Here is a 13,715-nt window from a genome sequence, read left to right as displayed (position 1 = left end):
GAGAGAGAGAGAGAGAGAGGGGGGGGGGAGGGGGGAGGGGGGAGAGAGAGAGAGATAGAGATGAGAGAGAGAGAGAGAGAGAGAAGAAGAGAGAGAGAGAGAGAGAGATCTCTCTCATATATATATATAATATGTGTTGTGTATATTTAACATCTTTCTCTCTCTTTCTCTCTCCTCTCTATATCTCTCTCTATATCTCTCTCTATATCTCTCTCTATATCTCTCTCTATATCTCTCTCTATATCTCTCTCTATCTCTCTCTCTCATCTCTCTCCCTATCTCTCTCCCTATCTCCTCTCCTATCTCTCTCCCTATCTCTCTCCCTATCTCTCCCTATCTCTCTCCCTATCTCTCTCCCCTATCTCTCTCCCTATCTCTCTCCCTATCTCTCTCCCTATCTCTCTCCCTATCTCTCTCCCAATCTCTCTCCCTATCTCTCTCCCTATCTCTCTCCCTATCTCTCTCCCTATCTCTCTCCCTATCTCTCTCCCTATCTCTCTCCCTATCTCTCTCCCTATCTCTCTCCCTATCTCTCTCCCTATCTCTCTCCCTATCTCTCTCCCTATCTCTCTCCCTATCTCTCTCCCTATCTCTCTCCCTATCTCTCTCCCTATCTCTCTCTCTATCTCTCTCTCTATCTCTCTCTCTATCTCTCTCTCTCTCTCTCTCTCTCTCTCTCTCTCTCTCTCTCTCTCTCTCTCTATATATATATATATATATATATATATATATATATATATATATATATATATATATATATATACCATTCATGTCTGTTGGGACTCGGAGGGGGAGATTTACTAAAACTGCTGCACACAGAATCTGGCACAACTGTGCATAGTAACATATCTGCTTCTAACTTCAGCTTGTTCAATTAAGCTTTAACCACTTGCCGACTGCCTAACGCAGATCTACGTCGGCAGTCAGCCCCTCACAGGCAAAGCGACATAGGTCTACGTCGCTAGCCTGTGAGGGTCTAGGGAGCGAGCGCGCGGTCACGCACCCCCCCCCCCCCCCCCCTGCGCGTGTGACCGGCGGACCCGATGTCCGCCGGTCACTCGGCGATCGGCGGGGGAGAAGGAGAAAGTCAGGCGACTTGTGTAAACAAGCTGCCTGTCATTCTCCCTGTGTATGAAGGATGATCATACGGTTCTACTATGTAGAACCGTCGATCACTCTTCATACATCTGAAGCCACAGCCAATCACAGTAGAAAGCACGCCCCTAGGGACATACATATTTTTTTTTTGCCAAACCTATAGGTAGCATAAAACAAATTGGCCGAAAATGTTAAAATTTGATTTTTACATTTTTTTGGGGGGGGAATTTCATATAAAAAAAATGTGAAAAATATTGCTATTTTGCAAAATTGACGCTCTTTTTTTGTTTATAGCGCGTGATCAAAAAATCGCACAGGTGATCAAATACCACCAAAAGAAAGCTCTGTTTGTGGGAAAAAAAGGACGCCAAATTCGTTTAGGTACAGCGTCGCATGACCGCGCAATTGTCCGTTAAAGTCACGCAGTGCCGAATCGCAAACTACCCCCTGGTCAGGAAGGGAGTAAAATCTTCCGGGGCTTAAGTGGTTAACAACAAAAACTAGAAGCTGATTGGTTACTCTGCACAGCTGCACCAAATTGTGTGCACCAGTTTTAGTAAAACTTCCCCCACTTGGCTGCATGTATACAGCCTCCAGTCCCATTTTCACAGCCATGCAGGTGCGTCTCCCTTAAAACGGGTATCCAACCCCCCCAGGCCGCGGCCCGGTACCAGCTTGTGATCTGTTGCACCTTACCAGGGCAGGGGGTTGGTGACAGCTCGGTCTCTATTTCCGTCCGGGCTCCGCCTCTTGTTTCTTGCCAGTCTTCCCAAAATGGCATAAGAGACAAAATCACCAGTGCCGACTCCAGACCTTTAGCGGTGGCTCTGGCGACATAGCAGCAGCACAGAGGTCTCATAATGAGCCATGTAGGATACACCCTGCAGTCAGGCCACTCTACACTATCCATTCAGAGCCCAGCAAAATCCAGACCCAGTTGGGATTTTGGTCGTGTTTGCTGTGCCCCGGGGCATCGGAGGAGAGCAGCTGCAAATTATTGACAGAGAGTGGCGCTTCACTCGCTCGTCCACCGCGTACTACCAACTGTGTGGCAATTTAATACAATAGCCCTTCATTGTAGCTGCCCCCTGTCAATAAATGGCAGCTGCTCTCTCCTTCTGACGCCCCGGGACACAACCACATGGATGCAAGAGTCTGAGTATCTGAGGTGCTCGGTGAGCTCTGTCCAGTGATCCACTCACTGATAGCGTTTCCATAGGAGTCTCTGTGCAGTCAAACTTCTCTGCTAATCTGTAAATGCAGATCATTCGCAAAGAGGTTTGACTGCACAAATTCCTGTTAAAACCCTATCAGTGGGTGGCAGCATATCACGCAGCCCCCATCCCCACCAACCACAGTCTGTTAAAGTATGTGTGTATGTATGTATGATAGATAGATATAGAGATATATATATATATATATATTTTTTTTTTAAGTTGTTCTTGTCTATCTGCTGCAATCTCTTCTTCTCTACATCTGTTTAACCACTTAAGGACCAGGCCTGTTTCAGACACTTGTTTACAATTTAAAATCAGTATTTTTTGCTAGAAAATTATCTAGAACCCCAAACACCTCTGGCTCAAGCCCTCTGCTCCTTGCTCACCGCTATCACTTGCAAACACAGAAGTCTGGCTTCTGTGATTACAAGTGACAGCTTGTCTCCAAATTGCTCCCACGGATCTGATCTCCCGAGCTGCTCCCACAGGATGTGCAGGATGGGGACAAGGTAGATTTAGGTGCACTGCAGATGCCAACATCCTCTCTGGATGATCTCCCTGCAAATGAGAGAAAGACGGAGCCACCTACAGTGAGCAGGGAGGTACTAGAGCCAGCTGGGTGCTTTAGTTTTAATATAGCAACAAAAGTAAGACATGTGGAAGATGGTGGAACTTTTAAGGTGGGAAGGGGGGGGGGAGAAGATGGGGTAGTGGAGTTGCATGCAAAGGTCAGAGCTGAAGAGGAGTGAAAGTAAGATGTGGATGGGGATATAGTGGTAAGCAGCTGTGGAAGAAGGCTGAACTCTGCTTGAACTCTGTACGTAATACCCCTTTAAGACCCTCCCACTGAAATTTTACCACATCCACTTGCAAGGTGTGTGTTTAGGGGGGTCTGGGGGGGTTGAGGTGAAGTTCCTGCACCTATTTTCCGAGAAAAAAAGATTATATATATATATATATATATATATATATATATATATATATATATATATATATATATATATATATATATATATATATATATAGTTTAATATATAATTTAATATATAATATAATTATTTTTTTTTTTCTCTTTCATTCATTGACGGACACAGCTCCTTATCTTCTTGACCATCGGGTTATACTGCCCCCTACAGGAGTCGGGCACTAGGCAGGAAACAACTTGACTACGCCTATGGGGCAGTCCCAGGGGGTATACTCCCACTCTCAGCTATAGGCACCCATTTTTGTTTTTTTTTTTTTTCTGCCTAGTCAGGAGTAAGGACCTAGTTCCTTGCTGGGATCTCTGGTCCTGGCAATTTTTTTCCTTTTTTAAATTGAATTATTTCTAGCCTTTTTTTTTTTTTTTTTGTTTTGTTCCTGTGAGAATATACAATCAACTATCCACTGCCAGACTGGGCAGCGGACTGGATAATCTAGATCCAGAGGGTCCTCCCAGTCTGGCGAGCACACGCAGGCCTCAGCTCATGCTAGGTCAGCCGCAACATGGCCCCACTGGTCTCTCGAGGGCGCATACGACCTGTCCTCGGCCTGAGTCGCAGCTTCCACCTGGACGACAGCCACCCACATCCCGATGGAGCAGTGGTCTGTCGGGAGCGGTGCCCACCCTGTTCCTGGTATGGTAAATATCCGTCCCCCCCCCCTTTACCCCTGGAGGGTTTTGGGGTGGACATGGGCCCCTCCCTTGGTTGGACTTGGTGCTCCCCCCGATTTGCCCACCTCCCCTCCCGTGTAGTGGGCATACCTTTTGGGTCGGTCTGGGTTGTCGAGCTGGCGATGTGAGGGGGTGGTGCGCAGCCGGCGACCGAATGGGGGTTCCTGCCAGGGCCCCCCTTCCTGCTGGGATCGTGTTCGGTGCTCCTGGGGTCCCCCCATTTTTTTATAGCCTTTTGTGCTGTAGATTGGTGGTCATGTTTGTGTAGCCTCTTTCGGCCTGTCTGCCTGTCACGCTACCAGAGAGACATTAAGGGGTCATGCTTCCCCCTGCTTAAATAAGGACACCCAGGATTACCGCATACAGCGTCTCCAGTCCACATAATTATAATATGACTTGATGCCTGGGAATAACACCATATATATGGTTACCTGCCCAATCCTACTCCGTATTAATGTAAAGGAAGCTGCATGTTTGTCTCCCCATGGTGTTGTCTGAATGGCCACATATCAGTGCATTTGGACCTATATGATATAACAAAGCAAATATAACAAGCGTATCGATAATTTTATGGTAAATTAACTAATACGTCCCACAAACTTCAATTGGGATATACGGTCCACGTCTACTAGACAATTATTATCTGTGAGCTCTGGCTGAACTGCGGGTCCGCATCATTTGGGAGCACTAGCTGGTTCTCTGGTCTCTTAAGCCCTTAAGAAGCGAAGTCAATCGAAACGCGTTGGCTGCACAGGGACCATATCCATCCTTTTGACTGAGACTCCACCATCTGGTCACCTACCTTGTGTTACTCAATTTTTTATTTTAGTGGTATATGTATATGTGGTTTTTAGGCATTTTGTCTTTATGCCTTTTTACAACTACTAGTTAATAAAATATGTGTTTTAACTTTATTATTGTGTGGCGTTGGATGATTTGACCACCTCATTTGAGCCTTAAAAATCCCACTTTTTTTTTTTTTTTTTTGATTTTGAATCCCTGACTGCACTGACGGCGGTCCTGGAGTCCTTCGTGTCCAAGGTGGATTTGGTCTTGGGAAAACAGGCTAGCAAAAAAGCATCCACCACCTTCACCTGCTTTATCTGTCTCATCAGATCCCGAATCTGATTCTGCGGATGCGAGTTACCCTCCTGGGTCTGCGTTCACGCACCCTGCATGGTCAGATAGTGAGAATGATGATTCCTCTAGCCGCGCATGAAAAGGCGCTGGTGGATGCGCTGATTGTGTCAGTGCGTGAAACTTTGAAGATGGAGGATGATGCTGCGTCTGAGGCGCCGATCCCTTTTGGCACCCACAGGCCCTCCAAGGCGGCGAGGGTGTTCCCCTTTCCTGCTTAATTTGATAATGTCCCTAAACAGTGGGGTTGTCCAAAACGCACCTTTTGCGGTCCCTGTGTTTTGCGATGCAGTACCCTTGAGGATTCCCTGCTTAAAAAGTGGACGGTTCCACCTGTTGTGGACTCGCCGGTTTCCAGGGTAAATAAAGCCACCTTAATTCCGGTTGAGGAGTCCCCAGCCTTTAACCTCTTAACGTCCGCCTGCCGCAGTTTTACTGTGGCAGGTCGGCTCTGTCCAGCAAAATGACGTAAATGTACGTCGCTTCGCAGGTCCACCAGGAGCGCCCGCCCATTCGCCACAGGGGGAAATCAGATCAGCGGATCCGGCAATCGCGATTGCCACGGGGCACCCGCAATCACTCCTTGTGGAGACAGATTGGCGGTCTGCCGTTGTAAACATGGCAGACCGCTGTTTTTTTCAGTAATGAACACAGGCACCCTGTGTTCCTCTTATTTAAGAACATGGGTCTCTGTGTTCATGCAGAAAGCACACTCCCCACAGTTAGAAAGCACCCCCTAGGGACACATTTAACCCTTTGATTGCCCCTGGTGTTAACTCCTTCCCTGCCAGTGTCAGTACAGTAACAGAGCATACTTTTGGGGAGACCAGTGACATTACTACAGTAATCAGTGCTAAAAATGTCAGGTGTCTGATCTGTCTGCCCCAGTGTCCCAGTCCCGCTAAATATTGCATTACTAGGAAAAAAATAAATATATATAAATTGCATAAATCTTTTTCCTTGTTTGTAGATGCGATAACTTTTGCACAAACCAATCAATATACACTAATCGGGTTTTGGTTTTTTACCAGAAATCTGTAGCAGAATTCAAATTGGCCTAAATGCGATGTTTAAATTTTTTTTTTTTTGTTAATAGCGCAAAAAATAAAAATCGCACAGGTGATCAAATACCACCAAAAGAAAGCTTTGGGGCGGGGCTTGAGGAAGGCATTTTATTTGGGTACAGCGTTGAATGACCGCGCAATTGTCAGTTTTACATGTGGCAAAATTTTACATGTATTAAAAATTTTGGCCGATACCGATATGCGATCGGTGAAATATCGGTATCGGCAACAAAAAAAACTATCGGTCGATCACTAATATATATATTTTATTTTTCAGATTGGACAGACAATTACAAGACATAGTCTACAAGTTAGTCGTTAATTTGGAAGAACGTAAGTAATTTCGCTATATGTAGTCCACATCGGCTGCTCATGTACAGACTTAATTTCTGACCAATGAGAAAGTGGAACAAAGTATCTTAAAATTTAAAGAACAACCCTCAAAAAAAAAAAATTATACATTTTAGTCCAGGGTCTCGCTATCCATCCTTTGTGTAAAATATATAGTGCTCATTTGGTAAACCAGTTCTGTGATGGCCAGCTACTTAAAGCGGAGTTCCACCCTGAAAAACATTCTTTAGCTAAAAATACCCCCGGGTACAGTCAGGGCTAGTGCATTTCAGCAACGATAGCCTCTGAACTGTCCCCTGTTTCACTTACCTTTTTTAGAAGAAATACTTACCTTGAAAATGTCTTGTCCAGCGCTGCCATCTCAGGTGTGGGCAGCTGAAGCCGGAGCGTCCTCTTAGGTGACGTCTGAGTCCCAGAATGTGCCTGCACCGGCCCTGCTCGTCACTTCCGGGGCAGGCGTGTCATCCCTGCACAGTTTCTGGGCATGCCAGTGCAGGCGCATTGACTTCTGGGAGTGATGACGCTCATCTCCCAGGAGTCAATGCAAGTAGGAAGAGACGGCGTGGGCTGCGGCCGCAGAGGGAGGAAGAGGAAGGAAGGTGAGTGTATTCTTTAAAAACAAGGTAAGTAAATTAAAAAAAAAAATTTTAAACTATCCAATTCTTTTTCAGGAAAAAAAAAGAAAGCATATGGTGCAAAGTTGTTTTTGAGGCCGGAACTCCGCTTTAAACTGCAACTTATTTTGTGTAATTGTGACTCTGCCCTCCCTAGTAATCATGCACGCAAATTCATAATATAAGTCTAGAAATTAATAAGTGGCAAAATGAGGTTAGTGGGGTGACCATATTCGCAAAGCTGCATGTATGTAATGTGCACAGAGTGGGATCTGGGAGTCCCCATGACGTGTCGCATGAGCATCACATTTGCAAAAAGCGTGTTAAAATGTGCACCTAGTTAAGTAAGGAATTACTTTTTTCCTTTTCAATAATTTTTATGAATTTTTCAAGACAAGGAGAACAACAACAAACGGCATAATCAAACAAGTGCATTACCGAATAAAATATACAATCTGACAAAGGTTTAACATAAACCAAAATAAGGTAAATGCACCAAGAGCATTTCATATCCAAAAAATGGAAGTAGTGCACCGTACCATCTACCTGAACACAAAATAGCCGAACTAGACAAAAACACAAAAGACAACCAAAGAAAGAAAGAGAAGAGAGGGGGGGATCAACCTGAGAGTGGGCAGACACATCTCCAGCCGGCAATGCTGTCAGTACCAAGAGGGCTCCGCCGGCCAGACCTACAGAGAGGCCGACGGGTATTGGATCCAGAGTTCCCAGAATCAAACTAAGGGCGCTTATCTAAGAGAGTGGCCGAGAGGCGCTCATTGAGCATTATCCAGGTTAATTTGTTTCACTAGATCAAACGGGACTGTAGGAGACCTCCATGATCTGGCAATTGCCAATCTAGCCGCCGTAAAAACAAACGCTACCAATTTCCTGGCTCTACCAGGCAGGGCTAATGCGGGGGACTTGATAAGAGTTACCTGGGTTAAGGAATATATGAAATTTATACACCCTGATCCAAAACTGTTTTACCTTGGGGCAAGTCCACCAAGTATGTAGGACCGTGCCCCTCTGGCCACATCCCCGAAAACAAGTCGCTCGAGCCCCCTGAGCGAATGCAGCTATACGCGTCGGTACCATATACCAGCGCATTAAAACGTTAAAATTAGCCTCAATGAGGGAGGTGTTAACATATGACCTGGAGGCACCCTGGAGACCAGGGGGGAAATCTGGGTTGCTTGTTATTGGTGCCAGGGGAGAGTGAAAAGACCGGAATCCATATGGTTTTGAAAGCCTGTCCCAGAGATGCAGGGAGTAGGATATTGTAGGGCATAACATAGGAGGACGTTCTTTAGGCTTCAGCCACATAAGATGACTGATAGGCTTCGACGGATGCTGATTAGGTTCTAAATGCATCCAACTAGACCATTTGAGAAGAATGGAAGCGGATCAATTCAGATAATTGTGCTGCATAAAAATATTTAACCAGATCGGGGCGCTCCCAATCCACCCCTGGTTCTGGGCGTGAACAACGTTCCCCTATTCACCCGTGGTCTCCTGCTGCTCCACACAAATCTTAACAGTATAGCTTGAAACGCCCGTAAGTCAGGTATCCGGACCGCTATCGGAAGAGTCCTAAACAAATAAAGTAATCTCGGTAACAAGTTCATTTTCAGCGTGTACAGCCTGCCAAACCATGAAGGGGGGCTTTTTTCCCAACGTTTGAGATCCTGGGTCAATACATGGAACATAGAGGGGTAGTTAGCCTGATATTGGTTGTCCAAATAAGGTAGGGCCTTATCCCGCCATTTGAAAGGGAAATTACTCCGCAATTGAGTTAGGGTTGATTCATCTAGATTCAAATTGAGTGCCTCTGACTTCTTATGATTCACCGAAAGACCCGAGATATGGCCAAATTGTTGTAGTGTACGATAAAGGCACGGTAAGGAAGTGGTGGGCAAGGAAAGCATCAATAATATGTCATCTGCAAACAAAGCACATTTATGTTCCCTTCCCTCACAGAATATACCCTTAATGTCTGACTGCAGTCTAAGTTTGATTGCCAGGGGTTCGAGGGCCAGTATGAAAAGCAAGGGAGAAAGGGGGCACCCCTGTCTCGTGCCCCTCCTAATGTCCAGTCTAGATGATTTGAGTCCCTTGATGACCACCCTAGCCGAGGGTGTAGAATAAAGGGCCCACAATAACGTTAAAAAATGCGGCGCAAATCCCCACTTCCGTAAAATGAAGAACGTATATTCCCAGGAAAGCGAATCAAAGGCTTTGCAGAGGTCCAAGGACAACAGCATGCCCCTACGCCCACCACCCCCATCCCAGTCAGAATGAACTGCTGCTATAATGTCAATTAAACGTCGGGTCTGGTCAGGGGCTTGTCGCCCGGGTACAAAGCCCACCTGGTCTGGGTGAATATACCGGGCCAGAAAGGTATGTAATCTATTAGCTAAGATTTTAGACAGCAACTTGAGATCCACATTTATAAGCGAGATCGGCCGATAATTGGAGCAATCACTATGGTCTTTAGGAATAACATTAATGAAGGCGTCGTTATCGCTTGGCAACAACGACCTCCCCCCCCCCCCCCCCATGTAAATCATTGAAGAAGGAGCATAGGTGAGGGGCCAATAGATCAGCATATTTTTTAGAATAGTGACCCGAAAAACCATCAGGGCCGGGAGCCTTGGAAGGGTTCAGGGATTTTATAGCCGAGGTCACCTCCCCCTCTGTAAATGGTGAGTCCATCAGTTCAGCATGGTTCCCGTGGATCAGAGGAAGTGGGACGTCCCCAAGAAAGGCATCAACCTTAGTGGCGTTGAGTGGTCGTGGGGGTGCATAAAGTTTGGAATAGAACGTATAAAATTCGCTCATTATCAAGTCAGGATTTTGGAACAGCAGGGTTATAAGGGCAGGGGTTCAACTTACGGGCCAAGAGAGTAGAAGGTTTGTCACCTAGGGTATAAAACCTATGACGCAACCACCTGATCTATTTCTCAGCTTTCGTCGTAAGGGAGAGCTTAAGGGCCACCCGTGCGGCATCAATTTTGTGTCTAATATCCTGAAGAGGATTGCGCTTCTGCTCCAGAAGGAGCAGCCGCAGGGCTTCCTCCTGTTCTTTGATCGTCTGCATATGGATTCGCTAAGATCTGGCTGCCACTTGAATCAATTTGCCCCGAATCGCCGCTTTGTGGGCAGCCCAGTTTATACTCGGGTTAGTATCCGCAGAGATATTGTCCTCAAAAAATTGTCGGATTGCTGTTGTTACCTCAGCAAATATTGTAGGGTCATTTATCAAGGAGACGTTTAGACGCCACGAGAATTCTCCCGAGTAAGTGCCCCTCATCTGGAGCGACACCTGAGCCGGGGAGTGATCAGACCAAGACACCTCCAATATCTGTGATTTACTAACCGCCGGAAGCTGCGCTGAAAACCTAAAAATATGATCAATGCGGGAATACGTCTTATGAACCGAGGAATAATGAGTAAAATCCCTTGCCGTAGGGTGAAAGTCCCTCCACAAATCTATTAGATCATTGGCGTGTAACAGTCGGGCCGGCTTACAACCCTGTCTGGGTACATGTTTAACCAACGGTTTGAGAGGGTTTGACCTGTCCACTGCTGGTTCAAGGGACACATTGCTATCCCCTCCCAAGATCACCTGGCCTTTGACATGGGGGAGCAATACCGATAACATAGACTCAAAAAAGGCGACCTGGCCCGAATTAGGGGAATAATAGGATATAAGGGTCAAAGGGGTACCTGCAATCGTGCCCACTACCATAATATATCTACCTTCCCTATCCTTGAGAACCATATCGGGGACAAAAGGAACCCTTTTGGCTATACATATCGCCACCCCACCCTTTTTTTCCCGTGCACAGGACAGATAAAAAGTAGGGTATTTAGCATGCATATAGCGGGGTGCAGAGGACTTAGAAAAGCGTGTCTCTTGTAGGAGGACAATATCAGATTTCCATCTGTGGTATTGCTGAAAAGCCTTTAACCGTTTGGTCTGGGAATTAAAGCCCTGGACATTATGTGTTAAAACCGTCAGACGGAGCATTAGAGGCTAACATGGTTGGTTAGCAGACTGTTCTCGCCTGTCGATGATGGCGTTTCTGTCATCCAGTATCCCGTCCGACTGTACCGAACAAAAGGTGCCAACTGGAGCCACACTCTCGGGGGGAGGGAGAGAATAGAAGACAAAAGAGAGTAAGTAAAAGACAAAAGAAGGCACTGATAAATACAAAACATATAAACATACAAAGCACCCGTAGGCCAAAACCAGCCAGAGGGCGCAGGGAAAACGAACTTCCCATCACAAGGTGTGAGGTTGCCCCCGGCAAATGCAAGGGGGCAAGCCCACAAATAAGTGGCATGGAGTTACACCTCGGCGACCCCAGCAGCATACACAAAAAAAACAAAAGGAAATAACCTGAACAGCAGCAGCAATAATCATTCCCTCCGAGCGTCATGCGGGCAGTCGCCCCCCCACCCCAAGAGGCGGGATAGGCGAGGGCCCGCACAGCACCCAAGCAAGGAGCACCCATTGTTAAAAGGGCAACAACATGCCCGGCAACACCGGAACCCACTAATAAACACAAATAACTATTGTCAGCAAATATATCCCCCTAGGGGATAGGTTGTGGGAACAGTGAAGCAAAATCCAACAGGGCCGGACTACGTCCCGGGGTCCTAAGCTCCCCACCTAAGGAACAAAGTGGAACAACAGAGAAACCATTGTAGGAACACCCCGAAAAGAGAAGTAAAGCCATCATCCGTAATGTCCTTTGGACGTTGAGGGTCGCTTATGGGAAGATCGGGGTTGTTGTTGGGACCAAATAGGGGAAATGGGCCTGTCTCTGCTTCCAGGAGATCTTGGAGAGGAAGGTGAAGCATCCCTGGAGATCAGTCAAAGGGTAAGCAGGATATCCTCACCATCCCGAAAATTGTTGAAGGAATGTGTCTTTTCCTGGTAAGTGAAGGACAGGCGGAATGGAAAGGACCAGTGGTATTTGATGTGCTGAGCAGCCAGGCGCAACAACAGAGGCTTCAGAGAGCGCCGTTTCTGGATGGTGACAGGCGAAATGTCAGCAAAAATTTGGATCTTGTGGTCCAGTAGAGAGATATCCTCCATATTTCTGGCCTCATACATAAGCTTTTCCTTAATCTTATAAAAATGTGGTTTCACAAGCACGTCCCTAGGGAGACCATCTTGTCGGGGGCGGTGAGGGCCCTATGCACCCTGTCAATTTCCATATGAAAGGGGGAAATACCCGGAATCAGATCCTGCATCAAAAGTTGGACCGCATGCTCCAGGTCCACTACCGACTCCGGGAGGCCCCTAATGTGAAAATTATACCTCCTTGACCGATTTTCCAGGTCCTGAATTTTAGCATTAGCCGCATCCAACTGGTCTTGTAAAGAAGTGATCATGGAGGAATTTTGATTCACTCTTTTAACGGTGATGTCCACTTTTGACTATATGGTGTCCAGCCTGTTGCCCAGTGCATGGAAGTCCCCTTTCATCTCAGTAATAATAGTGCAGGCCTTATGTTGGGGTTGGGAGCCCACTGCCGAGCTGGACTGGCTAAATGTGGCCTCCGCCAAGTCCGCCATATGCCTGTCCAAAGAGGAGGCCGGGGATCCAGCCTCATCATGGCCGCCCCCCCTATCTGTAGAGGCCGGGGAAAACTGCGAGGACCCACCACCCTGCGCCGTGGGGAATTCCTCCTGGGATTGAGATGAGAAGGGATCAGGATTCTGGCATACTTGCGGTTGTGAGGGTGGCTGCCGGGAGGAAGAGGCCGCACTCTGCGACAAGGCCGCGGCGTAACTGCGGCCGTGCTGTCCCACCGCCATCTTAACAGCTACGGCCCGAGGCAGGGACTCGGCCTGTTTCCCGCGCGAGCCGCTGTGCTCGATCTGGGTGGGTTCCGTTTGATCGGTCCCGGTGCTCTCCGCTGCATACTGTCGTCTCCCGCCGAAGGAGCCGAGATCCTCTGCTGCTAATGCTGGGGAAAGCCGGTGACGGTCGGAGCTCCGTCAGAACATGTCTGCTCTGGGCGCCGCGTGAATGCGCACTCAGGAATTACTTTTTTAAAGGCTAAGTTCACCTCATCTTTAAGAAAACCATAATAATGCACTTGTTTTGTTCAGTAAATTGCAGGTGCACTGTCGGGCTCAGTTAGACATTTCTTTCAGCTGTCTGGTTGTACCTCTGTACATGCTTACCATACTCCTAGTCCATTGGGAACTACAAGTCTGCTGTGTTGAAATATGGGACTTGTAGTTTATTCATTAACAGATGTCTTTACAGGTAGGGCTCCTAACTGCTGCGCCGATTTTATATTTGACAGCGGCTGCAAGGGAGAGGAACCCCTGCATGCTATCACAAGGGTAAAGGGGTGAGAAGGTAGTTACCTAGAAACCTGCTAAATGTTACACCCTAAATATGGGTGTAACATCTTCCTAAACAGAAACGTAGCCTTTATAGGGTGTGAACTTATTTTGTTGGGGACAATGCCCCACTGCAGGAAAGTTCTAGTCTGACGTAGTATTATCCAAACCTGTCCTTATGTTCCGACATTTCATGTTTTTTAGCTACCAC

At 46.9% G+C, this 13,715-nt stretch overlaps 1 protein-coding gene across 1 annotated transcript in view; it reads left to right on the top strand.

Annotated features, from left to right (window-relative positions):
* The window catches only part of PCGF6 (polycomb group ring finger 6), an 81,935-nt gene that overhangs the window by 14,934 nt on the left and 53,286 nt on the right, over positions 1–13,715 (top strand). The window contains exon 4 of the mRNA XM_082268405.1: positions 6,448–6,503. Coding sequence (XP_082124531.1) covers positions 6,448–6,503 — 56 coding nt within the window. The remainder of the gene's footprint in view (positions 1–6,447; positions 6,504–13,715) is intronic.

This window comes from Pelophylax lessonae (genome assembly GCF_965119305.1).
Source record: "Pelophylax lessonae genome assembly, chromosome: 9".
In the NCBI taxonomy this organism is placed as follows: domain Eukaryota; kingdom Metazoa; phylum Chordata; class Amphibia; order Anura; family Ranidae; genus Pelophylax; species Pelophylax lessonae.
The sequence above is the reverse complement of the archived record's forward strand: the minus strand, read 5'-3'. Positions and strand labels throughout refer to the sequence as shown.